The following is a 27788-nucleotide window of genomic DNA, read 5'->3' as shown; positions in this document are numbered from 1 at the left end:
CTTCATGTAAATAATATTTAGCTCCTCTATTACTCCTGCCAAAGTGCATAGCCACACATTTTCATACATTACATTCCATCCCGATGAAGGGCTCATGCCCGAAATGTCGATTCTTTTGCTCCTCGGATGCTGCCGGACCTGCTATGCTTTTCCATCACCACACTCTTTACTCTGATCTCAAGCATCTGCAGTCCTCACTTTCTCCCATTATATTCCAGCTGCCCAGTTTTTGACCACTTGCTTAACGTGTTTATTTTACTCTGCAAACTCTGAGTCATTCTCATTTGTCTTCCCACCTACTTTTGGGTCATAACACAGGTGACAAATTCACTTCCATTCAAGAACACGACACATCTGATTAGAAAGAAGAAAGCCAAGGGAGTAAAGTAAGGATTCAAGATAGTAAGACTTTAAGTACGTAAGAGATCATGGCCTGACAGAACCATGGTAACTTTGCCATTACATCCATCTATGCTAATGTACTATCTCCAACACCATGGGGTCTTATCTTGCTAATTAGCCTAACCGGTAGTACTTTATCCAACACCTTCTTAAAATCCAAACTAAAACAAATCTGTCCAATCTTGCTCAAATAGTTAAAACAGTTAATCACTGATTTAACTTCTTTTAATCATCAGACCGCTTGAGCAGAGAAAATCCTATTAAACAAAGATAAAGAGAGGAACAGAGTTAAAGAACAGATTAGACAAAAGAAGTAGAGTCATCATTGGGCTAAAAATAGAGTCAGTTATCATCTCAAAATGAACATAAAAGAAGTATTATGATACCAGGGAATTTCGTAGTTAATTTGCTCCGTACCCTCTTGAAACACACTTCATATGATAGTATCAATAGTGTGCAGTTCAATAATGCACTGAAACTTTTTAATATCTGACATAAATCACTTCTCAACTTTTATATCTACTTCTCTTATGGTGAAGCAGAGAATTCAATTAGCTGTTTATTTTTAAAAAGAACAATCTCATCGATCTTAAAGTAACAGTAGAACATTTGGACAGTTGAACATTTGGAAAATTGTAATCCAACAAAGTCAAGTCACCATGGTTTCATGAAAGGGAAATCACATCTGACTAAGTTTTGAGAGTTTTTGAAGGAACCTTGTATCACAGTGGGTAGAGAGGAACCAGTAGGTGTGCTGTATTTGGGCTTCCAGAAGGCAGCTAACAAGGTACCTCACAAAAAGGTTAAGTCATAGGAAAAGAATCCATCATTTTCGAAATAGTATGTTAGCGTAGACAGAAAATTGGCTAATGAGCAGGAAACAGCAAGTGGGGACAAGAGATTCTTTTCCAGGTTGGAAATCTGTTACAAGTAGGGTTCCACAGGGATCAGTGCTGCAATTGCAACCGTTTACAATATACATTAATGGCTTGGAGGAAGAAGCCAAATGTACTGGAGGCAACTTTGCAAATGACACATAAATTTGTGGAAAGGTAAGTTACAAGAAGACAAACAGTTTACACAGAGATATTGATAGGTTAAGTAAGTGGGCAGAAAATTGGCAAGTGGAGAATAATGTGAAAAAATAAGAGTTGTTCATTTTGGAAGGATGAAACAACAGTATTATTGACATGGAGACAAACTGAATAAAGCTGCAACTCAAAGAGACTTAGGGGTAAAAACAAAAAGTTGCTGGAAAAGCTCAGCTGGTCTAGCAGCATCTGTAAAGAGAGATCAAAGTTAACATTTCGGGTCCAGTAGCCCTTCCACGGAACCAGACCCAAAACATTAACTCTGATTTCTCTTCACAGATCTGCTGAGCTTTTCCAGCAACTTCAGTTTTTGTTTCTGATTTACAGCATCTGCAGTTCTTTCGGTTTTTATTTGGACGTAGGGATACTTGTGCACAAAACACAGAATGCTAGCACACGGGTGTAACAGATAATAAGGAAGGCTAATGGAACGTTAGCCCTTATTACAAGAAGGTTGAAGGAGAAGAGCAGGAAAGTATTACGGCAATTCATAAAGTGCTGGTAAGACCAAATCTGAAGTACTGTTAGCAGTTTTGACCACCTTATTTCATTGGAGACGGTTCAGAGAAGCTTCATGAGGATGAACAAGTTGGGAATGAACTCAATAAGTTTACAAGAATGACAGGTGATTTCACTGAAACACAGGATTCTCAAGGGGCTTAACAAAGTAAACAATGTTTCCCTTGTGAAAGAGTGTAGGACCACAGATATAATCGCAGAAGTAATTTAAAACAGAGATCAGAAGGAATTTCTTCTCTCAGACGGTTGAGAATCTTTAGAACTCCTTGCACAGATAACAAGGACAGAGTCCTTGTGTATATTTAAGGCTGAGGTAGGGAGATTCCAGATCAACAGGGAATCAAGGGTTCTGGGGAAAGGGCAGGGAGCTGAACACAAGGAGTACTCGATCAGCAATGTTCCTATTGAACAATAGAATAGCTGTTTGGGGAGAGGGGGGGGGTTGGGATGTGTGAACAGCTTACTCTGTTCTTATGATATTATGATTGAAGGACCAACCTTAATGTTCCAAGAGCCTTTTTCCTCAAATTGGTAGGTTTACTTCTATTCAGGATACAATCAAGCGTTGGGTCTTTTGCCAAAATGCATAATCAGATACTTATTTATACAATTGCTACTTTTTAGCCTATTGTCCATCTTTTCAATTGAATGATATAATATGGAAAGTCCACTTCTCTTTGAAAGACATTAGTCCCGCCACCACATTATTTTCCTACAGTCTTGTAAATCTTTCCCTGTATTTATTCCAGTCCATTTTGAAAGTTGCAGTTGAATCTATTTCCATCTCTCTTTCAAGCAATGCATTACAAATCATATCACACTTCATTAAAGAAGTTTCCTCAGCACGCCTCTGGTTTTATTTTAATTTACCTTCAATGTACATTCTACTTGTTTTTTCTATTTGGTTATGAGCCAGATAGAGACCTATGGTAAATTCTAAGCACCACTTTTCTGGAAAGATAAGAATGCCTTGGAGAAGATGCAGAGGAAACAATGGAATAGTACCAGGGATGCAGGACTTTAGTTATGGGCAGAGACTTGAAAAGCTGAGATTATTCTCCTGAGAAAATATGATTCAAAAGTCCCAAACTAGGAATTATTGCCAATAGCAGAAGTGTAACAAAAGATACAATTTAAGGTGACTGGCCAAGAACCATGGGTGAAATAAGGTGCAAATTGTTGTGATCTAAAATCCACAACATAAAAGGTGATTGAAGCACTTAATCATAATTTTTAAAAGAAAAGCAGAGAATTACGTGAAGATGTAAAATCTGTACGGCTATAGGAAACAAGCAAGAGTGTGATTAATTGTACAGGTCTTTCACAAAGTTGGCGAGGCACACTGAATTGAATGTTCTCCTGCACTGTACCTTCCAATGACTTTATCTGTAAATTTTGACATCATTTCCTCCAGGCCTATTTTCACACCATAAATTAAGAGGACCACAATAAAGCATGGCCTTTTCCTTGTAATAATCTGAATTCTGTCCAATAGATTAAAATCCAAGGTTACAGTCTGGAAATTTGAGTAGCTACACCTCATTAGGAGGAAAACATATACTAAAACAAAACATATTCGGACATGTGCCAAATATTAGCCCACTTAACTAAACCACACGTTTTGGTAATTCTGGTTAAAAAAAAATCTTGTTATCATTATTTGAAGTTCTCAGGATTTAGGTTATTGAAAAGAGCAAAAAATTTACTCAGACTATGTAAACAAAAAGCAGCAGGCTACTATGTACACACAATAACAACATGCATTGCAGAAGCCTTCAGTCAGAAATAACAAGATACAAAGTGTCAAGAATATCATATTTGTGCTACATGATTTGAACATTTGATTTTTTTCTGTAGATCTAACACATTTTCATGTATCTTTTGACCTTCAAAAGGTGTGTCAGAATTCAAGACCAAGTTTTTATGGCATACTGTATTATTACACTACACGACACCTACTAAATTATTAATATTAAACATTGCTAAACAGAAATTTAAATTGAGGCTTTTCTCCTGTGCTCATGCAAACTGACATGCAAGAAACTAAACTTGGAAAGAGAACACCAGTTTATATTGTACGCTGATTGGTTGGACCATGATTGATATGGAGATGTTGTCTTAGTTAGCCAAATAAGTGCAGACTGGAGAGGTAGACTTTGATTGGTCAGTGCATTGCCACAACTATAGTATCCCTGCTGTATAAACAAATAGCTTAACTAATATTTAGATTCCCTTTATCTAATTTATAATCTGCCTTATGACATGTAGCTTCCTCAGTAGTTTCATAAATTCTCACCAGGCTATCATGTCCTTACTTAAAACAAAACTCAACAAAAGATAAATAGAGCAACAGAAAACTAAATGTAGGAAAACCATTTTCAAAAAGTTTGTTAACAATATGTCAAAGAAAATATTAGCAAGCTTGGACAAACAATAGAGGAAATGCACTATTTGTGTTTTGAAGGGTAGTCAGTGATGCAGGATGCAGTGGAAGGGATGAAAACCAATGCATAATTAAATATAAGCTTGTGAAAGGCAAAATGAATTCTCTCGCAGACATAAGCAATAATGTTAATAATTCTGCAAAAAGTTTTTCTGAAGAATAAACAAAAACAAAATAGCACACACCTATTTGAGTCTTAAATTTTACCTTAGTCTTCTTTGCATGTGCTGTTTCAGTTTCAGAATCAGAATCACCTTCTTCACTATCTTCTTCGCCAATACTTTGATCATCATCATCGTCGTCGTCATCGTCGTCGTCGTCATCATCATCGTCATCGTCGTCGTCATCGTCGTCATCATCATCATCAAAGTCGTCAGAATCACTGCTGCTCAAACCTTCACTTGAAGAGTCTGACGTTGTCCCTGATTCACTTTCACTATTGCTGGAGCTTTCAATTGCTTTCTTTCTGGGCTTCTAATAAAGGATTTATAATTAGACAAATTTCACAGGGTATTTTCCTTAAATATCCAAACAGCTAATGTTTGTTTAAAACACAAAATCACTTCCTTCTTTTTAGCTTTGTAGCATCACATACCATATCATACAACATTTGCAGCTAAAAGATTACGTGGACACAATCTGCTCCCCAAGTTTAGTATTATCATTTTTGATATATCCTTGACTGAACTGTCTTTCAAATTACCCCTCCTTCAGGGGAAGTAAATATCTCTGCACAACTCTGCTTTGAATACTGGAATAGTCTCAAGATGATGAAAGGCCTACTCCTGTTATTATCCTTATGATACTGGGCATGCATATCCTTTAGGAGAAAGTGAGGACTGCAGATGTTAGAGATCAGAGCTGAAAATGTGTTGCTGGAAAAGCACAGCAGGTCAGGCAGCACCCAAGGAGCAGGAGAATTGACATTTCGGGCATGAGCCCTTCTTGAAGAAGGGCTCATGCCCGAAACGTCGATTCCCCTGCTCCTTGAATGCTGCGTGACCTGCTGCACTTTTCCAGCAACACATTTTCAGCACGCACATCCTTTGCTGACTATGATTGCTCACAAACTGCATAATCACTGAGTGGCAGCCTATGCAGTCCATCTCTGCAATTAGATGTTGTGTACTCAAAAGTATCATCTGTGCAGTCAATGGCACTCTACAACATGGGGAAGCAATTGCCCTGGTCGGTCCATGCCCACTCTGCCTGCTTCTCTCTAGATGAAGAGAACATTTTGTCCTCTCCTTCCTGACATTAAGGACAAACTTTTCCGATGAAGTGTTTTTGCCCAAAATGTTGATTCTCCTGCTCCTCGGATGCTGCCTGACCTGCCGTGCTTTTCCAGCACCACACTCTCGACTCTAATCTCCAGCATCTGCAGTCCTCACTTTTCCCTATTAAGAACAAACATCTAATGCAGCAGTTATTGAGTCATAGAGATGTACAGCACAGAACCAGATCCTTTGGTCCAGCTCGTCCATGCTGACAAGATATCCTAAATTAATTGAGTCCCATTTACCAGCAATTGACCCATATCCCTCTAAACCCTTCCTATTTAAATACCCATCCAGATGCCTTTTAAATGTTGTAATTGTACCAGCCACCATCACTTCCTCTGGCAGCTTATTCCCTCTGCATGAAAAAATTGCCCCATAGCTTCCATTTAACCTGTCCTTTCTCACTTTATACCTATGACTTCTAGTTTTGGACTCCCCTATCCCAGTAAAGAGACCTTGTCTATTTACCCTATCCATGACCCTCATGATTTTATAAACCTATATATGATCACCCCTCAGCCTCCAATGCTCCATGGAAAATACATCTAGTCTATTCAGCACCTCCCACAGCTCAAACCCTTCAACCCTGGCAAAATCATTGTAAATCTTTTTCGAACCCTTTCAAGTTTCACAATATCCTCCATGTAGCAGGGGGACCAGGACTGCATACAGTATTCCAAAAGTGGCCTAATCAATGATGAACAGCCACAACATGGCCTCCCACCTCCTGTACTCAATGATCTGACCAGTAAAGGCAAGCATACCAAACCTTCTTCACTATCCTATCTATCTGTGACTCCACTTTTAAGGAACTACAAACCTGCACTCCAAGGTGTCTCTGTTCAGCAACACTCCCCAAGACCTTACCATTAAGGGTGTAACATCCTGCCCTGATTTCCCTTTCCAAAATGCAGCACCTCACATTTACCTCAGTTAAACTCCATCTGCTACACCTTTGCCCACTGGCCCAGCTGATCAAGATCTCTTTGTATTCCGAGGTAACCTTCTTCACTGTTCACTGCACCTCCAATTTTGATGTCATTTGCAAACTTATTAAACATTGTTTTTATGTTCACATCAAATTATTTATATAAATGACAAAAAGCAGTGGACCCAGCACTGATTCTTTTGGCACTCCACAAGTCACACGCCTCCAGTCTTCTGTCTCCTACCCTTGAGCCAGTTCTCTATCCAAATGGCTAATTCGCTCTGTATTCCATGTGATCTAACCTCGTTAACTAGTCTACCACAGGGACCGTGTTGAACACCTTATTAATATCCATATAGGTCATGTCCACTGCTCTGCTCTCATCAATCCTTTTTGTTACTTCTTCAAAAACCTCAATCAAGTTAGTGAGACTATTTCTCACACAAAAAGCCATGTTGACTATCCCTAATCAGTCCTTCTCTTACCAAATACACATAAAGCCTGTCACTCAGGATTCCCTCCAACAACTGGCCCATCACCAATGTCAGGATCACTGGTCTAGAGATCCCAAGCTTGCCCTTATCACTTTTCTTAAATAGTGATGTTACCTGCTCCAGCCTTTAAAGATATCAAGGCTAATGACAAAACCACCTTTGTTCTGCTTGGAAGTTGCAGGCCTGTCTGAGAGGTAGTAGAGTTCAGCAAGTACATCCTTCACAAAATTAAATACTGTGCAAATACCAGGAAGAGAGATGAGAGAAATATTCTCTTCAGATCTTTGTCTAATAAGTAGAATACTGAGAAATAGGCTACGAGACTAGATAGGATTGAGGTTCACAAGGAGGAGGTGTTAGAAATTCTGGAAAGTGCGATAATAGATAAATCCTCTGGGCAAGATGGGATTTACCTTAGGATTCTCTGAAAAGTCAGGGAGGAGATTGCCAAGCCTTTGGCTTGGATCTTAGTCGTCATTGTCTACAGGAATACTGCCAGAGGACTGGAGGATAGCAAAAATTGTCCCCTTGTTCAAAAAGGGGAGTAGAGACAACCCTGGTAATTATAGACTAGTGAGCCTTACTTCAGTTGCGGCAAAGGGTTAGAAAAGTGTAAGAGATAGGATTTATAATCATCACATTCGGAATAACTTGATTAGAACTAGTCAGCATGGTTTTGTGAAGTGTAATTCTTTGAGAAGATGACCAAACAGGTGGAAGAGGGTAAAGCTGTTGATCTGTTGTAAATGGACTTCAGTAAGGCATTTGATAAGCTTCCCCATGGTAGGCTATTGCACAAAATACAGTGGCATGAGATTGCGGGCAATTTAATGGTTTGGATCAGAAATTGGCTAGCTGAAAGAAGACAGAGGGTGGTGGTTGATGGGAAACATTCATCCTGGAGTTCAGTTACTAGTGGTGTACCACAAGGATCTGCTTTGGGTCCACTGCTGTTTGTCATTTTTATAAATTACTTGGATGAGGGCATAGAAGGATGGGTTAGTAAATTTGTGGATGGCAGTAAGGTCGGTACAGTTGTGGATAGAGCTGAAGGATGCTGTAGGTTATACAGGGACATAGATAAGATGCAGTGCTGGGCTGACAGATGTCAAATGGAGTTTAATGCAGAAAAATGAGAGGTAATTCACTTTGGAAGGAGTAACAGGAATGCAGAGTACTGGGAGAATGGTAAGAGAGATCGCGGTGCCCATGTACTTAGATCCCTCAAAGTTGCGATGCAGGTTGATAGGCTGCTTGGAAGGCATTCTGCATGTTGGCCTTTATAGGTAGAAGGATCGAGTTTCGGAACCATGAGGTCATGCTGCATCTATACAAAACTCTGGTGAAGCCATTTTGGAGTACTGTATGCAGTCCTGGCCATTGCATTATAGGAAGGATGTGGAAGCTTTGGAATTGGTTCAGAGGAAATCTACTCGGATATTGCCTGGTATGGAGGGAAAGTCGTACGAAGAAAGATTGGGGGACTTGAGGCTGTTTTCATTAGAAAGAAGGTTTAGAGGTGACTTAAATGAAACATACAAGATAATCAGAGGGTTAAATTGGGGGGACAGTGAGAGATTTTTTCCTAGGATGGTGATGGCTAGCACAAGAGGGCATAGCTTCAGATTGAGGGGTGATGAATATGAGATAGATAGCAGAGGTATTTTCTTTACTCAGAGAGTAGTAAGGGCGTGTAACGCACTGCCTGTAATATTTGTAGACTCACCAACTTTACGGGCATTTAAGTGGTCATTGGATAGGCATATGGACAAAAATGGAATAGTGTAGGTTAATGGGCTTTGGAAATGGTTTCACAGGGCGGCACAACAACGAGGGTCAATGGGCACTGTAACATTCTATAGCCTAAGTCCTGATGAGAGCTCTTTTCCTTTCCTGCTCAGTGAAGCTTGTGCTGCTCCTGCTCATGCTGCAGGGTAAACAAGACATTGACTGCAGTATCCATGATCGGGGCAAGTGCCTGATCAAAAAGATGAACTGCAATCCAAGGCCTTCACCAAATACAGCACTACTCCTCATTGACTTTACCAACTTTAAGCAGAACGTGAAAACTCAACACATGATATACTCAGACAGCGCCAGTAGAAACTAATCAGCACCTAACCTAAAAAGTTGATAGGCTCTATAAAAGTGTGTGCGTGTGCACATGTTTGTGTTCAAAGTTTGGGAGAACAATTGTGGCTCAGGTGCTTGTTGTTGTGGTTCTGTTCACTGAGCTGGGAATTTGTGTTGCAGACGTTTCAGCCCCTGTCTGGGTGACGTCCTCAGTGCTTGGGAGCCTCCTGTGAAGCGCTTCTGTGATGTTTCCTCTGGCATTTATAGTGATTTGTATCTGCCACTTCCGATTGTCAGTTCCAGCTGTCTGCTGCAGTGGTCAGTACTTTGGGTTCAGGTCGATGTGTTTGTTGATTGAATCTGTGGATGAGTGCCATGCCTCTAGGAATTCCCTGGCTGTTCTCTGTTTGGCTTGTCCTATAATAGTAGTGTGCATGTAAGTGTGTGCATACATATTCGTGGGTGGAAGGAAGGCAGTGCTCTTCCTGCTATTGAATTAATGCTCAGTTTACATGTTTTACAAGGAGGAGTTTGCTAGAATGCCAAGGTTGAAAATGGCAGCACTGACCTCAAAACATCATTAAAAATCAGTGATGATCTGGCTGTTCTACAAACTTCCAGTACACACTCCTAAAGCCTGCATAAACATCCTTACCAAAGTGGTGCCCAACATGGATATTTTAATACTAAAACAGAACCAATAGCACAAAATCTACAGGTGTTATCGATGCAAATCTTTCAGCCAACTTGACAATATAAGAATGAGCTTTTGCAATAAATGAGACAATGAATTTAAATAAACAGGAAAAATGTACATACTTTATCTTTTAGCTTGTCCGTTGGAGTTTCTGGATGCTTATTTTGTTCAAGAACACATTTGTGCCCTTTTCCAGAAATTGTCATTTTGGCTTGTCCTGATGAAATCATTCCAGTGGTACCTAGTCCAGATGTGCTGACTCCTGACACTGCTGTAATGGTGTTACCATTCAATGATCCATTCATACCTACAAAAGAAATAACGAACTATGAAATAGCATTACTATAACATTCTTTAATCAACCATTTGTGCAAATATAGCTAGAAAGTCAAATCAATACCAACTGCTCATTTGTAGTGGAAACAAATTAAAGTCGCATCTGAAATACTTTTGTCTCTCCATATAAAATCATCAATAATTATATAGCACAAAATTCAAATGGCCCCAGACCTTGAGGGTCTTTAATCGATTTATAGGCATGCATCTGCGCATACGTGACAGGGAGTCAAAATTTTCCAATTTGCCTCTTATTCACAAGTGATGTCAGAATGCAGTTTACTGCAGCAACCTGAAAATGATTGAATCTTCGATTAATAACATCAGCAGAAAAGGTCTGACTCGGTAAACTGGGGAACGGCAAGTTGTATACTTGAGCCCAAATTTGGCAAAATGGCAGTAGTACGGCATCGTCCATGTACAAGCAAAAACATTGACAATTCAAGGTCAACAAACTTGTGTGATATTCCAGTTTTCAATAGAGTATTTGAAGTTAAAAAGTGAATGAACATTACTAGTTCACACAGGTTGATCGAATCTTACATCTCCAGAAAATGCATTTATGTAATTGTGCACCTGATGTATTTGTCCTTCTAAACTGCTGTTTGGGATGGTTGGGATATTTTTCCAAAAAAAAATGTTCAGCAAATACCAGCAGTGTGTCCTGTGGGTGGTGCACACTGCAGGCAGAGTATGTCATGGCAGTGAGAATGATGTACTGGTGAATGTATGAGGTGCTCAGTGCTGGTTCCTGGATGATGTCAAACTTTGTGAATGTTGTTGCTGATGCATCTGTCAAGGGATAAGGGATAAGGAGGGCTGCAGCGCGACATAGACAGGATGCAGAGGTGGACTGAGAAATGGCAGATGGAGTTCAACTTGGATAAATACGAAGTGATGCATTTTGGAAGGTCGAACTCGAATGCTGAATATAGGATTAAAGACAGGATTCTTGGCAGTGTAGAGGAACACAAGGATCTGGGTGTGCAAGTTCATAGATTCCTCAAAGTTGCCATCCAAGTGGATAGGGTTGTTAAGAAAGCATATGGTATTTTGGCTTTCATTAACAGGAGGATCGAATTTAAGGCTGCGAGGTTTTGCTGCAGCCCTACAAGTCCCTGGTGAGACCACAGCTGGAATATTGTGCCCAGTTCTGGTTGCCCTACTATAGGGAAGATACAGAGGCTTTGGAGAGGGTGCAAAGAAGGTTTACCAGGATGCTGCTTGGACTGGAGGGCTTGCCTTATGAAGAATAATTGAATAAGCTCAGACTTTTCTCTCTGGAAAGAAGGCGGGAGAGAGGAGACCTGATCAAGGTGTACAAAATAATGAGGGGAATAGATAGAGTCAATAGCCAGAGACTTTTCCCCAGGGCAGGATTGAATGGTACGAGAAGTCATTGTTTGGAGATATTAGGAGGAAGGTATAAAGAAGACATCAGTGATAGGTTCTTTATGCAGAGAATTGTGAATGCATGGAATGCGTTGCCAGCTGAGGTGGTGGAAGCAAAGTCATTGGGGACATTTAAGCGACTGCTAGACATGCACATGGATAGCAGTGAGTTGAAGGGTGCGTAGGTCAAGTTACTATATTTTACATTAGAATTAAGTCTCGGCACAACATCGTGGGCCTAAGGGCCTGTTTTGTGCTGTACATTTCTATGAGGAGAAAGTGAGGTCTGCAGATGCTGGAGTATCAGAGCTGAAAATGTGTTGCTGGAAAAGCGCAGCAGGTCAGGCAGCATCCAAGGAACAGGAAATTTGACGTTTCGGGCATAAGCCTTTCATCAGGAATGAGGAAAGTGTGTCCAGCAGGCTAAGATAAAAGGTAGGGAGGAGGGACTTGGGGGAGGGGCGGTGGAGATGTGATAGGTGGAAGGAGGTCAAAGTGAGGGTGATAGGCTGGAGTGGGTTGGGGGCAGAGAGGTCAGGAAGAAGATTGCAGGTTAGGAAGGCGGTGCTGAGTTTGAGGGATTTGACTAAGACAAGGTGGGGGGAGGGGGAATGAGGAAACTGGAGAAATCTGAGTTCATCCCTTGTGGTTGGAGGGTTCCCAGGTGTAAGATGAGGCGGTCTTCCTCCAACATTTTTATGTACGTTTCTATGTTCTATCACACTCTTGATATATGCCTTTCATAGAAGTTAAGAGATATTTGGGAAATATATATTTATTGCCTTTCCCCTTGCAATGAAGACAATGCTGGATAGGCCAGCATTTATTGCCCATTTCCTATTGTCATTTTAAAAGTGCTGGTAAGCCTCATTCCTGTACTGCTGTTGTCCATGTGGTATTGGTACTGTAAGAATGGAGTGCCAGGAGAGGAATAGCAACATACTTCCAAGTCAGAGGGTACTACGGCTTGGAGGAGAACTTATCAGTGATCACGGTTTCATGCATTTGCTACTCTTGACCTTCTCGGTGGCAGAAGTCATGGGTTTGGGAGGTGCTGTCTCGAGGGCTAATTGGGAAACTAGCATTTCTTGATGAATTTACTTTAGTCATAATTATAAAATTAATGTTAAATTCATTGATTAAATTAATATGATTGTGATCAGCTTAATAGGAGCCAAAGTAATTATTGATACGAATATCATGTGATTCTGTTTAGCTACATTTGACAAAGAAGTGAGATTATGAGATTATGAGCAAGGTAAAGACAATAACCTTATGGTTAGATTTACAGCTACAGGGCTGAGAGAAGTCTGTTTAGTTTCAGGGCCAGATTTTCAAGGGTAAGACAGAAACGGTATGCCCCCCTGAGCTTGTTAGCCCTTCTCAAGGAATCATAGCTATAGCTGTGTCCTTCTGTTGGTGCATGAAAGAATACACCAATTAACTAAATGTAACCTATGCATTAGAGTTAACTTTGCAACAATGTATTTCCGAGTAAAAAGTGAGGTCTGCAGATGCTGGAGATCAGAGCTGAAAACGTGTTGCTGGTTAAAGCACAGCAGGTCAGGCAGCATCCAAGGAATAGGAAATTCGACGTTTCGGGCCAGGGTCCTGTCATGATATGGGTTGAATTTCAGCACAGCCAACCCATTTTCAACTACTTATGGCCCCCATTATCAGCATTTTTTTCCTCTCCCTGGTATGCGATCGTCCACCCTTTTGTCTGCCTAACTGTTGTCATCTCTGTTTGGGCTCCACCTCTGTCTATCCATTCAGTTCTTTTCCTCCCAAACCCTGATCTTCAGCATATATTCTGCGTTTTCCTAGCTACTACCAGTCCCAACAGAGGATCACTGGACTCCAAACATTCTCTTTGTTCCCATAGATGCTGCCAGATCGACTGAGTTTCTCCAGCAATTTCTGTATTTTTTAGTGATAAGCAAGTGTCTATTTAATGGGAACTCACCAACCAAGCAACATTGAGATGTGCTCTCAAGGATATCAATCTTTGGGTCCTGACTGCATAAGCCTCCCTTTTTCCCTACTCCGTAAAGTGACAATAACAAAGCTTAAAGGGTTGCTTTCATGGATAATTGACAATTTTAAAAAAGTGAAAAATTAGATCAGTCAATGTCTTTTAACCTTCAGAGTCAATTAGAGATTGATCATGTATCTCCTTAAGTCAATTAGCAGGAGGTTTCACTTCTCCTAGGTCAATCAAATATTATGTAATTTATCACGCTGTAGATTATGCCTTGGAAAAATTCATAAGCAACAATTTTCAGTGACCAACTTATGCTTGAGTAAAGTTGAAGCTATCCTGCTTCCAAACAGGAGTGGAAGTTCCTTAAGGCATTGGAGAGAGACCAAGAAACTAAGTGTTGACCCATTCTTTAAGTTCATTTGGTGTAATTCCAAAGAATGTTATAGGAAATGGTTAAATGCTCTCTTGTAAAAGATAATCATTGTCTGTTATTTGCATGGCGCAAATGTTCAATAACACTTATCCAGCCAACCTCAAATATTATCTCGATCTTGCTGATATCTGAGGAATCGCAAATGGTGAACATTGTGCAATTATTAGTATCTGACATGCTGTAGTAATCACAGCTTTTATCAGTTGGTGCAGTTGAGTTTCTGGTCCATGGTAATTTCCTAAATATTAAGGGGAGGTAGTTAGGCTGTCTTTTGTTGCCAGTTGCTATTATGTGGCACTTGTATGACATTGATAGTACAAGTTAAATATGAAGACATGCCAGGACTGTTTCATATTTTCACAATTACCTGAAGAACTGGAAATGAGTTTGAACTTTGCGCAATGATAGATAAGTATTATCATTTCTGTTTTTGGTGAAGGACACATTATTTTAAGCAGCTAAGAAACCTATGCCTTGTGCATTGGTCTATTCTGGGGCTGAGGTGACAAGTGTGATTCCAGCCACTGAAAAGTTTCTTCAGCCTCTGTTAACTGCCAACAGGTAATGGTCGAGGTGTAATGCAGTGGCCACATATCCATTACTGCAGAAGGCATTAACATATAGCATAAATAAGAAGTAAGCACCTTTTTAAAAATCAATAATTTAATGGAAAGTGAAACACACATCCAAACCAAACCATCTTCAACAGAGACTGTTCCTAAATACAGATGTAGCTTGCTTTCACTCACCTTTTTGTGTCCCCCGACCAAACTTATTTGTGCTTCGGGAATGGAATGGATTGGAATCATGATTTGGAGTTGAAGCAGCAAACACAGGTGGAATTCGTAGCATGCCTGATGGGAAAAAAGTTGTCCCTGGACGAGTCTGCGTTTCTGTAGTTCGCCACCATTCAGTACCTTCATAAAAGCAAAGCAAGAGCTTTGTATTAGGGTTTGTGTTTTTAGGTAACATTTTTAAAATTTGGTATTGCACTTACTTAAACATGAATCAGTACATTTCTTCAAATATCAATGATTAAATAATCCGTAACAGGCATTCTAAGCAAGATTTTGCCAGAAAATCCTAGCTAAAGATCATAAATTTTAGTTAGAAATTTAAGTGTCAGATGCAAAATAAATGGAAAAAAACTTTTAGGAAACTGATAAATGATCCCAGTGTAAAATAAACTATAGGTTTAAGTAAATTGTGTCTGTATAACATGGTCAGAATTAACATCAAGCAAACTTAAATAATGAATGACTTGGGTGAGGTATGGCAGTGGTACTGTCACTGTACAACTCATCCAGTAAACCCGAGGAACATTCTGAGGACATTGGTTCAAATCCAACCATAGCAGTTTGTGGAATTTAAATTCAATTGACTATAATCTAGAACTGAACGCTCAATTGTGTAATGGTGAACATTAATTATCATTCTTATTTGGTCTGCCCTACAAATCCCGAGTTTTTTAAAACTCTTTAACTGCTCTCTGAAAGAGCTTAACAAGCCCCCAGTTCAAAGACAGTTAGGAATGCACAATAAATGCTGGCCTTTAATAGCTATTGGGTCTGTGTTCTATGTACAGTTTCTGACTTGATTGCACTGTCTTGTCTATGTTTGTTACTGTTATCTTTGTGACGAATGGAAGTGGGATTTGAGGTTGGTCCTCATCTTCCTGAAAACTGGTTGAAAGCTGGGGCTTGGAGTTTGACTTTGCTGCCCTTTCCCCTGTACATAGTGGGATTTTGTGAACTGTTGCCTTCTGTTTATTGTCAACTGCATTTTGTACTGTTTAATAAAATAAATGTTGGCCTTGATAGCTTCATGCTCAGCATTACTCATATGAGCTTTCAGTTCTAGATTATTATCAATTGAATTTAAATTCCACAAGCTGCCATGAAACAGTAAAGGAAAAATCTGTCTCTAAGATCCTTCTCTCATATTGAAGACTGGGAGGAATCCTGCAGCAGCATCGCAGTGAAGCAGTTTGGAAAGAGAGTCAAGAAGTGACATGGGACAAGAGGAAGCAGCTAATTGGGTAAAGTTGGGTAACTATTTAAATCAGCTGGATGGGAGATTCAAGATGGCGGCGACCCAGTAGGTCTGCCCTGCCGAGCTCTGCACCAAAACCCAAACAAAGTGGTGCACTCACCCTCCCTTTATTACCCAATATGGTAGAAACAGTCTATTTTTTGACCCTTAGAATTGTTCAGTGTTAGTTTAAAATAGTTAGGAAAATGACCAAAGGGGAGGGACCGTGAGGATTGCAGCAAGCAGTGACCCGGACCCCCAATCCTTGCAACAATGGACATGACCGTGGCCGCAGCGTCAGCCTCTACGATCACTCCAGGGGACTTACCTGTGGAGCAGAGCCTGGTCTTGGAGTTTGAGAAACTCCGACAGATCGACTCAGCGATGGAGAAGACCCGGGCCAGACTTGAACCAATCTTGGTCGTGCTGCTGAAACACGACCAGGAGGTCCAGCGTCTCGGGCAGCGTGTTGGGAAGGAGGAGCAATGGGCTGTGGCATCAGAAACCGCAGCGGAATCCTCGAAAATCGAGGTCGTCGGAAGAACATCCATCTGGTGGGGCTTCCAGAACGGGAAGAGGAAGAAGGCCAGCTCGTCAGCTTCTTAGAGCAATGGCTCCTGCAGTTTTTGAAGCTGGAAGTCGAGGCACGCCGGGGTTGAGCGGGCCCACCAGGTCACAGTGCACAGGCCCCGGTGTGACCAGCGCCTTCGCCTGGTCTAGTGTGACTCCAGCACTACAAGGATAAGCAAATGACGCTGGAAGCCTCGAGGTGATTGGGGAAGGATCCACAGGCAATGATGTACAAAGGATCACGAATTATGCTTTTCCAAAGCTTTTCTGCAGTCATGATTCATAACAGGAAGGCCTTCAATGAGTTAAAAAGGCAACTGTGGGACTTGAATATCCAGGATTCCGTTAGATATCCGGCAATATTACATTTCAGCCATGGAGGCTCTGTGTTCAATTTGACTCACTGGAAAAAGCAAAGGACCTTCTGGACGCTTTAAAATAGACTGGCTGGCTTGAATACTATGGACAAAAATATTTATTTTGCTTTTCCCTTTAATTTGCTTGGTTTACCTGGTTGTCGGGGGGGGGGGGGGTTCAAAATATATGTTTTTTTTTCTTTTTCTCTCTCTTCTCCCTACTCTCTCCCCTCCTGTCATCCTTCATTTTTTTTTCTTATCATTTCCTTTTGCTTTTCTCTTCTGGTATGGGATAGGGGAGCGTGATTGGGGGAGGTGGGGGAAGGTTATATTTCTGTTCTACCAGGAGTGCCTATGGTTACAGTATGGATGGGACGGATTGAGTACCCACTTTAAACTTTCTTGTTATAAGATGTGTGTATTTTTTCTTAACTTTGTGTTGTCTGGGGCGGAGGCACAGCTTCAGCTGGAAGGAGCCATGGAGGGGTTAGTGGGTAGTATGTGAAAGGGGGAAGGGGCAAAGTGTTTTCTGTTGGTATGTTGTTGAAGTAGCTGTTAGAAGTTTTGGTTTGGTAGTTTTGGAAGTTGTACTTTTAAATTTATACAAAATGTTTATTGTTTTCACTTAGCGTGCTATGAGTGGGGTTCTTCCTCCCAGGGGCCACGGACTGTTTCAGACAAATACGGCTATCTGGAATGTTAAGGAGAGTCATTCACCAATTGAGAGTAAAAAGATACTTTCAAGCCTTAGAAAGGAGGATTGACATCGCCTTACTGAAAGAAACATATTTAACCAATAAGGAGCACTTGAAGTTACAGCAGGGAGGGTTCAAATAAGCATTTTTCTCATCCTTAAATTTGAAAAGTAGAGGTATTGCTGTACACATCCAGAAGAACCTCCCATTTCAAATGTTAGACCAAATTAAGGATGAATATGGCGGTATATAATTCTTAAAAAATTAATACATGGAGAAGAATATGGGATTTTGAACATATATTGTCCCCTGGCACATTCCCTCAAATTTTTAACAGATGCACTTTCAAGTTTGATGGCCCTTGGGCCGTGTCATACAATTATAGGGGGAAATTTTAATTGTCTTATTGACCCCATGACAGGATACCTCAGGGTCTTGCAGGTATATCCCCGCAATCCAAGCAATTGGTGGACCTGAACAGAGAGCTGGGGTTGGTGGGTGTACGGAGACGTCTTCATTCCGAAGGTAGAGGTTTCACCTTTTCCTCTAATCAATACAAGTGCTCTCCCAGAATTGAGATGATTTTTGTCCCATCAATCTTTTTGAATTCAGTGCTGTTTTGCAGAACATAGCCATTGCCAATGAAGTGGCAATGTACATGGAGGTCAAGGCCAGTGTTAACAGGATAGGCTCCTGGCATTGGCATATGGACCCTTTCCTCTTTAAAGATAGGAAGCTTATAGAGTAGTTTTTGCGGGAATTTAAAACCTGTTGGAACATTAATTTGGGTACAGCCAGTAATCCAACAGTGCTTTGGGAGACTGCCAAGGTCTATGCACGGGGTTGGATTATTCCTTACTCAGTGACCCGAAACGACAGAGGGAAGAGCCGCAGCATTTGCTCAAAGTTCACCTGAAGTTAGCATATTTTGACAGACCATCTGTAACTAAATTTCAGCGGATTACAACCCTCAGGGTTAATTTGAATGCTGCGCTTACCCAGACAACAAAGGGGGAAATCTCTCTTGCAAAACAGAGGCTATTTGAGAATGGTGATAAACCGGGTAGCTATCTAGCATACCTAGCCAGAGAGAAGGATGCCCCCCAATCTATCACAACCATCAGAGTGTGGGCTGGTACTCTTGCTTGCAATGCCAAAAAAATTAATGCAGCATTTAGGAAGTTCTACTCTGAGCTGTATCGGTCGGAGGGCTGTGAGGACAGATTGATGAAGATGGAGTCCTTGTTTTAAGGCCCTGGACCTTCCGATGTACCTTCAGAGCAGCCATCGCAGCTCCAGAATGGTAAAGTGCTTGGCCCAGATGCATTTCAGAGTGAGTTTTATAAAGGGTTTATAGATATGTACAACTCTTGGATATATACAACTACTCATAGTCAGAACTGCCTCCCATCCTCTCTGAGAGAAGCAAATATTTTTCTTATTCTTAAGAAAGGGAAAGCCCAGAGGATTGCTCTTCATACAGGCCCATATTGTTACTGAACGTGGATTTTAAAATTCTGTCGAAAACACTGGCGTTAAGGTTGGAGAGAGTTTTGCCTTTTATTGTAAAGGAGGACCAGACAGGTTTTATCAACGGTCGTGGGTCTACTAATACTATTAGAAGAGTATTAAACATGGTTCCAGTATGCCAGCAAGGTTTGATTCCGGGGTGCAGAGAAAGCGTTTGACCAGGTGAAGTGGCAGCACCTCTTATGTACTGGTCTTGGAGGAATTTTTGCCAAATGGATGGCAATGTTATATAGTGATCCAAAAGCAGCAGTTCTCACTAACAGTATATGGTCAGATAATTTTAGTATTGGCAGAGGCAACCAACAGTGCCCTCTCTTGCCACTTTTATTTACATTGGTGATTGAGACGCTGATGGAGACCATCCGGAGGGATCTCAATATAATTGCCCTGGCTGTAGGATCAGGCAGGCATAAGATCACTGTTTATGTGGATGACATTCTTCTCTTTTTTAACTGATCTTATGATATCTGCGCCCCATTTAATACAAGTGATTAATCTCTTTGGTTTGTTCTCAGGGTATAACATTAATTTTATGAATTCAGAGGCCATGCCTTTGGGGGGCCTTACTAGAATATCTGATTTTGGGGATGGAACCAGTTTCCCTTTCAGGTCGTCACAGGGAGACTTCCTGCATTTAGGCATTTTTATCACCCTGGCCTTCAATCAATTATATAAAGCTAATTTTGTGCAGTTGCTAAAGATAAGGCAGGACCTTTTGCGCTTGGAGGATCTTCCGATATCTTGGTTGGGTAGACCAGCTCTGGTCAAAATGAATGTTCTTTCTTGCTTATTATATCCCATGCGAATGCTCCCTTTGATGCAGCCTAGGCAAGCACTACAGAGGCTTTACGGTTGGCTTGGATCTTTGATCTGGCATTGCAGGTGGCCTCTTATTAAGCTGGACAAATTGAAGTTTCTGCAGGAGATTGGAGTTTTGGATTTCCCGGACTTTAAGAAATATCAGTTGAGTTCTTTACCATCCTATGTGGCTGACTAGGCCTGCCAAGATCCGTGGTCAATTTGGTTGGACATCAAGGCCTCCCAAGCAAAATGCCCCTTCATCAATCTGTTGTTTATGGACAAGATGAGGACTATTCTGGACCATTGCAGAAACACAATTGTCCTTAACAAAGTTAAAGCGTGGAGAATGACTCGGCAAGGTGAGGAGAACTTACAAAAAACTATCCCTTTCACTCCTATAGCGGGAATGTTAGGATTCCAGCCAGGGCTGTTGGGACTCTGGCTTTAAGTTCTGGGAATCTAGCAGAGTCTCCTGTTTGGGAGATTTACTTGATGGGCAAGTCATGATGTGTTTCAAGTAGCTGAGTCAGAAATATGAGCTATCTATGAGCTATATAGCTATTAGTTACTTTCAGGTTAGGGACTTTATACAGAAAAAGATTACATTGACGGTTAATCCCTACAAGTCAGATATGAAGAGGAACGCACTCTGGTCTACAGGCGCTCTCTCAGTCAGCACCCTCTATCACTTGTTAGGAAGTAACGTTTCGAAAGATATTGAGCGGTGACATGGAACCTGGACTCAGGAATTGGGGTTGGAAGTGTCGTCAGAGGTGTGGAAGAATATTTGGGAGAAGGTAATGAAGATTTTGATTTGTAATAGAATGCAGGCTATGCAATTGAAGGTACTCCACAGGGCTCATTTGGCACCGGAGCGGCTTGCAAAATTTAAGACAGGAGTGTCCCCACCGTGCCCGAAATGTAAAATAGATGTTGGCATTCTTACCCATTGCTGTGGTCATGCCACAAGCTTCATAGTTATTGGGGTGCCATAGCGAGAGTTTTGGAAGAGGTCTTGGGAACGGAGGTTAAGTTGGATCCAGTGTCCCTCTTCTTGGGTTTCCAAACCTCCCCTCTTTGGACATGCATAGGAAGAAACTGTTTAATATTCTTTCATTGTGTGCGAGGAAGAACATTCTAATGAGCTGGGTGTCGGAGAATCCCCCAGGACTATTGGACTGGCATAGATTAGTTTTGGAGCACATCCCCCTGGGCTTCCTTACGAGTATGGTGCACCAGAAAACGGAACTGTTCTGTAGAACATGGTAGCCCTTTCTGATTTACTTGGATGAGACTTGTCAGCTATTTTGGTCAGGGCCTTTGTATAGTCATAAGGGCTATGTCTGGTGGTGTGTGCGCACGGGGGATCCTGAACAAATACAGGTTTACTTATTAATGCTCCCAGTAGTGAGGAGCTTTGGTGGGATTGCACTGAGTGCAGTAACTTAACCGAATATAACTTAATTTAACTGAATATAACTTAATTTACCTTGGTTTAACTTTATTATTTTTTCTCTTAGTTGTTTATTGAATTGTGGGTTTTGTCCAGTTTTATTTTCTCTCTCCTCAGTGGTTTGTGGAGTTGAGTAGTAGTTTGTTTTCTGTTATTGTCATTATATTATAAGGTTGTTGTACTATTTTGTAATGATTTTGCAATTTTGTAATAATTTTACAATCTTTTTAAAATATTTACAAAAAATAAAATCAGCTGGATGATTTAAGTGGCTTGAAACTGCAGGAAGAAATGTAACAAAGAAAATTTACAGTCCAGGAACAGGCCCTTTGGCCCGCCAAGCCTGAGCCGATCCAAATCCACTGTCTAAACCTATCGCCCAATTCCTAAGCATCTGTATCCCTCTTCTTCCCACCTATTCATGCATCTGTTCGGGCACACCTTAAATGAATCTATCGTGCCTGCCTCTACTACCCTCTGTGTAAAGTAATATCCCCCTTAAGCTTTTTCCAGGGTGAGGTATTTAATAAAGAGAGGTCATGTATTCAAGGTGAAAGGTGAAAAGATTATCTCTATCTACCCTGTCTATACCTCCATGATTTTGTATACCTCAATCAGGTCCCCCCTCAATCTCCTTTTTTCCTAATTAAAACAATCCTAACCTACTCAACCTCTCTTCATAGCTAGCACATTCCATACCAGGCAACATCCTCGTAAACCTTCTCTGCACCCTCTCCAAAGCGTCCACATCCTTTTGGTAATGTGGCAACCAGAACTGTTACACAGTATTCTAAATGCAGCCGAACCAAAGTCTTGTACAATTTTAGCATGACCTGCTAGCTCTTATACTCAATATCCCATCCGATGAAGGCAAGTATACTATATGCCTTCTTGACCACTCTATCCACCTGTGCAGCCACCTTTAGGGTACAATGGACCTGAACTCCCAGATTTCTCTGCTGCCTACCAGAGTCTTGAGGCAGACAGCAATTTGCAGTTAACTTGGAAGCTATTAGCTTGAAACAGGCAGAGAAAATGCATCTGCCAGCAGCTAGGAATCAGCTGAGAGACCAGCAAATGTACAGAAGCAAGAGCAACTCAAGAGGACCCTTAGGAGTCAGGAGTGTTCATAACATTTAAACTTGTCAGCAAGAATAGAGTACAGCCTTTTTGCAGAGAAATCCACTCATTAAAGGGAATTGGAAATTGCTTATCCAAAAGTTAATGGAAGAGGCCCTGTGAAATTTCAAAGCTCGGAAAAGCTGTGAAATGTCAAAAAAAATTAAAGTGACCTGTGGTTTGATCCCTCAAGAAAAGAACAAACTTAAGATTGTCACAAAATATAAAGGAATTCTTGGGGCAAAGGTTTTTGAAAAAGTAAAAATTAACTCATAGCACAATTAAATAGCAAGTTAACAAAGCTTACTTTAGTTCTTGGAATTATTTAATTTTTCACTGTATGTAAGTTTTTTTTGCTTAAATATTTTGTGAAATTTTATAGTGTGTTTTTGTCAGTTAACTCCAGGATGTTCAGGATTTCTCTTTCAACAGTAACAGTCCATAAAAGGTTTGCAATAAACTCCACAACCCTTTGAGTACCCCCACTGAGCATCCAATTTTAATCGCACTTCAAGGCGGCATCTTTAGCTATCTGTCCAAAGCTATTTAGCTTTGGAATATCCTACCTACAAGTTCTACCTCATTTTTGTCCTTTACAACACTCCTCAAAGGCTAAATCATTGATAAAAGTTTTAGTCATCCAATCTAATATCTCACATTGCTCAAAATATTTTTAAAATAGTATCCCTACGAAGCACTTTATAGAACTTTATTAAGTTAAAGTTACCATATAAATATAAATTGTTGTCGTCTTGACGATGCTACTGGTCGACTATTCAAACAGAAAAGGTTTAATATCAGTGAAGTATCCAATCGTTGCCTCAATAGAACTTTTTTCTGGCATGAGTTAGCAATTAATCCGATTTCAGGTTGTACATTTGCTTAATGAGCTGGTGGACTTGTTCTCAGATGTTTCATCACTATGCTAGGTAACAACATCAGTGAGCCGCTGATGAAACACCAGTGTTCTGTCCCGCTTGCTATTTAGATTAGATTGGATTAGATTACTTAGTGTGGAAACAGGCCCTTCGGCCCAACAAGTCCACACCAACCCTCCGAAGCGCAACCCACCCAGACCCATTGCCCTACATTTTCCCCTGCCCCTAACACTACAATTTAACATGGCCAATTCACCTAAACTGCACATTTTTGGATTGTGGGAGGAAACCGGAGCACCCGGAGGAAACCCACACAGGGAGAATGTGCAAACTCCACACAGTCAGTCAATCAGAGGCGGGAATTGAACCCGGGTTTCTGGTGCTGTGAGGCAGTAGTGCTAACCACTGTGCCACCGTGCCGCCCACGTCATGGTCTGTTATGGTGGGTGATATCACTTTCAGTTCTTTTTCTGAGAGGTTGGTAAATGGGGTCCAAATTAATATGTTTGTTAATGGAGTTCTAGTTTGAATACTCGGCCTCAAGTAATTCCCATACGTGTTTTTGTTTAGCCTGTCCCAGGATGGATGTATTGTCCCAGTTGAACTGGTGCCACTCTTCGGCTGTGTGTATGGATACCAGTGATAATTGGTCATGTCCTTTGGTGGCTAGTTGGTGCTCACGTATCCTGGTGACTAGTTTCCTGCCCATCTGTCCAATGTAATGTTTGTTGCAATCCTTGCAGGGTATTTTGCATATGACATTCGTTCTGCTAGTTGTGGGCATGGGGTCCTTTAAATTCATCAGGAGCTGTTTCAGTGTGGTAGCAGGTTTGTGGGCTACCATATGCCTAGTGGCTGGAGTAGTCTAGTCTTCATCTCAGAGATATCTTTAATGTATGGCAGGGTGGCTAGAGTTTCTGGGCATGTTGCGCCTTCTTGTTTAGGTCTGTCGTGTAGGAATCGGCAGACTGGAAAAACCCCTGAGCTTTTCTTACAACTCTGAGTAAAGTCAGTGTATTAGCTAGTACTTCTCTGATAGAATGAAGAAAATCTTATCTGGGGAATACACAGGAGGTTGCCCAAAGGAAATGCTTGGGACCTCATCAATTCAGTAAGAAATTTTGAATTTGGAAGTGAAAATTCACTGGGGTTGATTGCCTAAAAAGGATATTGTTGGAGAATAGAAGAATCTTTCTCTGTGTTGTTTAAGATCTTTCCAAAGTATTTTCTGAACATAAAAGCTTCAACACAGCAGTGAAAGAGGTGGCAGTCTGAGGATATACTAAAACCCACAATCAAAGACCCAATCACACAGCTTCAACACAACAGCTTCAACAGGAGACAGCATAGAGCTTATACTGAGAATCACGATCAGGGGCCCAGCATTTCAGCTTGAACACAGCCACGGGGCGGCACGGTGACTCAGTGGTTAGCACTGCTGGTTCGCAGCATCAGAAACCCGGGTTTGATTCAGCCCTTGGGCAATGTGTGTGTGGAAACCACACATTCTCCCCATGTCTGTATGGGTCTCCTCCGGGTGCTCTGATTTCCTTCCACAATCCAAAGATGTACAAGTTTGATAGACTGACCATGCAAAATTACCCATAGTGTTCAGGCTAGGTGGATTAGCCACAGGAAATGCAGTGTTACAAGAATGAGATGGATCTGGGTGGGATACTATTCAGAGTGTTGGTTGACACGATGGGCCAAATGGCCTGTTGCCACACTGTAGGATTCTATGATTTTTTCGAAAAGGCAGTAAGAGGATATACAGATGCACAGGATCAGGAGCTCAGCAGCAACAGCTTCAGGGGCTGTCGACTGTGGGCAAAAAAAAGTGACATTACAGAGAATCAGCAGGTTGATTGTTTTCTGATTAAAAATGTATTTTTATTGAAGAAATTGAGAAACAACCAAAAGGAGTGAAAGTCAGGTCAACATTATAATTATTATATTTAAGCAAAGTTGGATAATGGGAATAAACTTAATGTAAGGGAAGTAAGGTTAAGTCTAACTAAGGAAGACAAAATTAAGGTCAACATTTAAAACACGGCTACACAGGTCAGTTGAGTGGAATGGAGGCCAGGTCATTTAAGTATGTTAAAACAGAGATAGATATGTATTAGATTGCCAAAATGGTCAAAGGTTAATGGGGAGAAAGTGAGAAAATGGGGTCGAAAAACTTATCAGGGAGTAAGGCTTATGCCCGAAACGTCGAATCTCCTGATCCTTGGATGCTGCCTGACCTGCTGCGCTTTTCCAGCAACACATTTTCAGCTCGAAAAACTTATCAGCCATGATTAAATGGTGGAGCAGATTCGATGGGTCAAATGGCTTGCTTCCAGCTGAAAAAACTTGAACTGAGAGTTTCAGAACTTGAACCCCAACTGGAGATGCTATGGCACATCTGTGAGGCTAAGAGTTACGTGGGTAGCACATACAGAGATGTGGTCATACCACATCTTAAGAGCCTGGATGAAGAAAGGAATGGGTGGCTGGCGGGCAGTCTAAAAGAAACCAAAAATGTCCAGGCTGATACTGCAGGAATCTCCTGTTGTCCTGTTCACAAATCTGTTTTCCAGTTTGGAAACTAATGAGTGTGATAGTTCCTCAGGAAAGTGCAGTCAAAGCTACATTTGTGGTACTGCAAGCAGCTCAGCTGTATAGGAAGAGAGGAAGAAAGGAGAAATGACAGTTTTGGGGATTTATTAGTTACGGGAACACTCAGGCATTTATGTGAACAAAGTGACTCCAGGATTGTATGACGTCTGCCAGGTGCTAGGATGTCATAGATATTCTTCTAGGGGAGGGTGAATAGCCTGAAGTTATGGTACATGTTCTTACTCATGACTGAGGTAGGAAGTGGGAACTGGACCTTCTACCAGAATTTACAGAGTTAGGTAGAAAGTTAGCAAACAGATCATCAAATGTAGCAATCTCCAGATTGCTCCCAATGTCACGTGCAAGTGAGTACAGAAATAGGACAGTAAAGCAAATGAATGCAGGGCCGGAAACATAGTTCATGAGAGAGGGTTTTAGCTTCCCAGGACATCGGGATGGGCTCTGGGGAAGATGGCACCTGAACAGACCTGGGACTGAGTTACTACAAGGCAGTTTTCTAGAGCTAGAAAAGCTTTAAACTAATTTAGCAAGGGTGGGGGAACCAAGGAGAATAGTACAGATGATTACCAGGGTTCATAACATACACAGAGATGCAACTGGCACAAGCATAAACAATAGCAAGTCGGCAGAATAAGTTTGAGTAAGAGAAAAAACATGAAATCTAATTCAAGGTTACTGTGCATGTATATGAAAGCACATGGTTTATTAGATTGGGGAATTACAGCTGCATATTGCCATGTAGAGTTTTGATGTTGTGACAACAACAGATCTGGTTCAAGGAACATCAACATTGGGTTCTAAGTATTGCTGGGTACAAGATATTCAGAAAAAATAGAAAAGGAAGCAGAGTTGGAGAGGTAACAGTAATTAGTTAAGGAGTGCACTGCAGTGCTGGACAAACAGAATGCCTCAGAAGGGCGGAATCAACTGGAGTTGAGTGTGGTGCTGGAAAAGCACAGCAGGTCAGGCAGTATCCAAGGAGCAGGAAAATCGACGTTTCGGGCAAAAGACCTTCATCAGGAATGCGCAGAATCAACTTGGCTCGAACTAACAGACAAGAAGGTTATAATTACATTGCTAGGTGTAGTCTATAGACTACCAACCAGTGAAAAGGATGTATACGATCAAACCTGCAGGACAGCTTCTTACATCAGGTTTCTCATCCAACAAGAATGCACTGATGGATTTGGTTCTTAGAATTCAAGTGGGTCAAATGGATCAAGTGTAGTTGTGCAACATTTAGGAAACAGTGACCACTGCATGCAACAGACCAAGAAAGAAAATTCAATTGGTAGGGGATAAGAATGGGGTAACAAAGAGCTGGGCAGGATTGACTGAAATAAGAAGGTGGCAAAATCAATAATTGAACAATGTGCTCTCTTTAAAGAGGAAATTATTCAGATACAGTCAAAAGTAGACTCTCGCACATGAGAAAGGTAGAACAAACAAATCCAGAGGTACCTGGATGATAAAGGAGATAGAAATTAAGATGAAAAAAATGTGCTTATGATAAGTGCCAGAAAATAAAATTGAGAACCATTAGGAATATCAAATGCTCAGAAGGAAAGCAAAAAAGCAAATGAAGGAAACAAACAGAAAGATGAGAAATAATGAGAAAAGACCAGCAGTCAATATTAATAGGTACCCCATTGTCTTCTATG

At 41.0% G+C, this 27788-nt stretch overlaps 1 protein-coding gene across 8 annotated transcripts in view; it reads right to left on the bottom strand.

The window, feature by feature from the left end:
• The window catches only part of baz2ba (bromodomain adjacent to zinc finger domain, 2Ba), a 369151-nt gene that overhangs the window by 148893 nt on the left and 192470 nt on the right, over positions 1 to 27788 (bottom strand). For all 8 annotated transcript variants that reach the window (XM_060827214.1, XM_060827207.1, XM_060827211.1 and 5 more), the window contains exons 5-7: positions 14822 to 14989; positions 10050 to 10234; positions 4663 to 4929 (exon numbers count right to left, since the gene is read on the bottom strand). In XM_060827214.1, coding sequence (XP_060683197.1) covers positions 4663 to 4929; positions 10050 to 10234; positions 14822 to 14989 — 620 coding nt within the window. The remainder of the gene's footprint in view (positions 1 to 4662; positions 4930 to 10049; positions 10235 to 14821; positions 14990 to 27788) is intronic.

The sequence above is a fragment of the Hemiscyllium ocellatum genome, chromosome 7 (assembly GCF_020745735.1).
Source record: "Hemiscyllium ocellatum isolate sHemOce1 chromosome 7, sHemOce1.pat.X.cur, whole genome shotgun sequence".
NCBI lineage: Eukaryota > Metazoa > Chordata > Chondrichthyes > Orectolobiformes > Hemiscylliidae > Hemiscyllium > Hemiscyllium ocellatum.
This window is presented reverse-complemented; position numbering and strand designations above follow the sequence as displayed.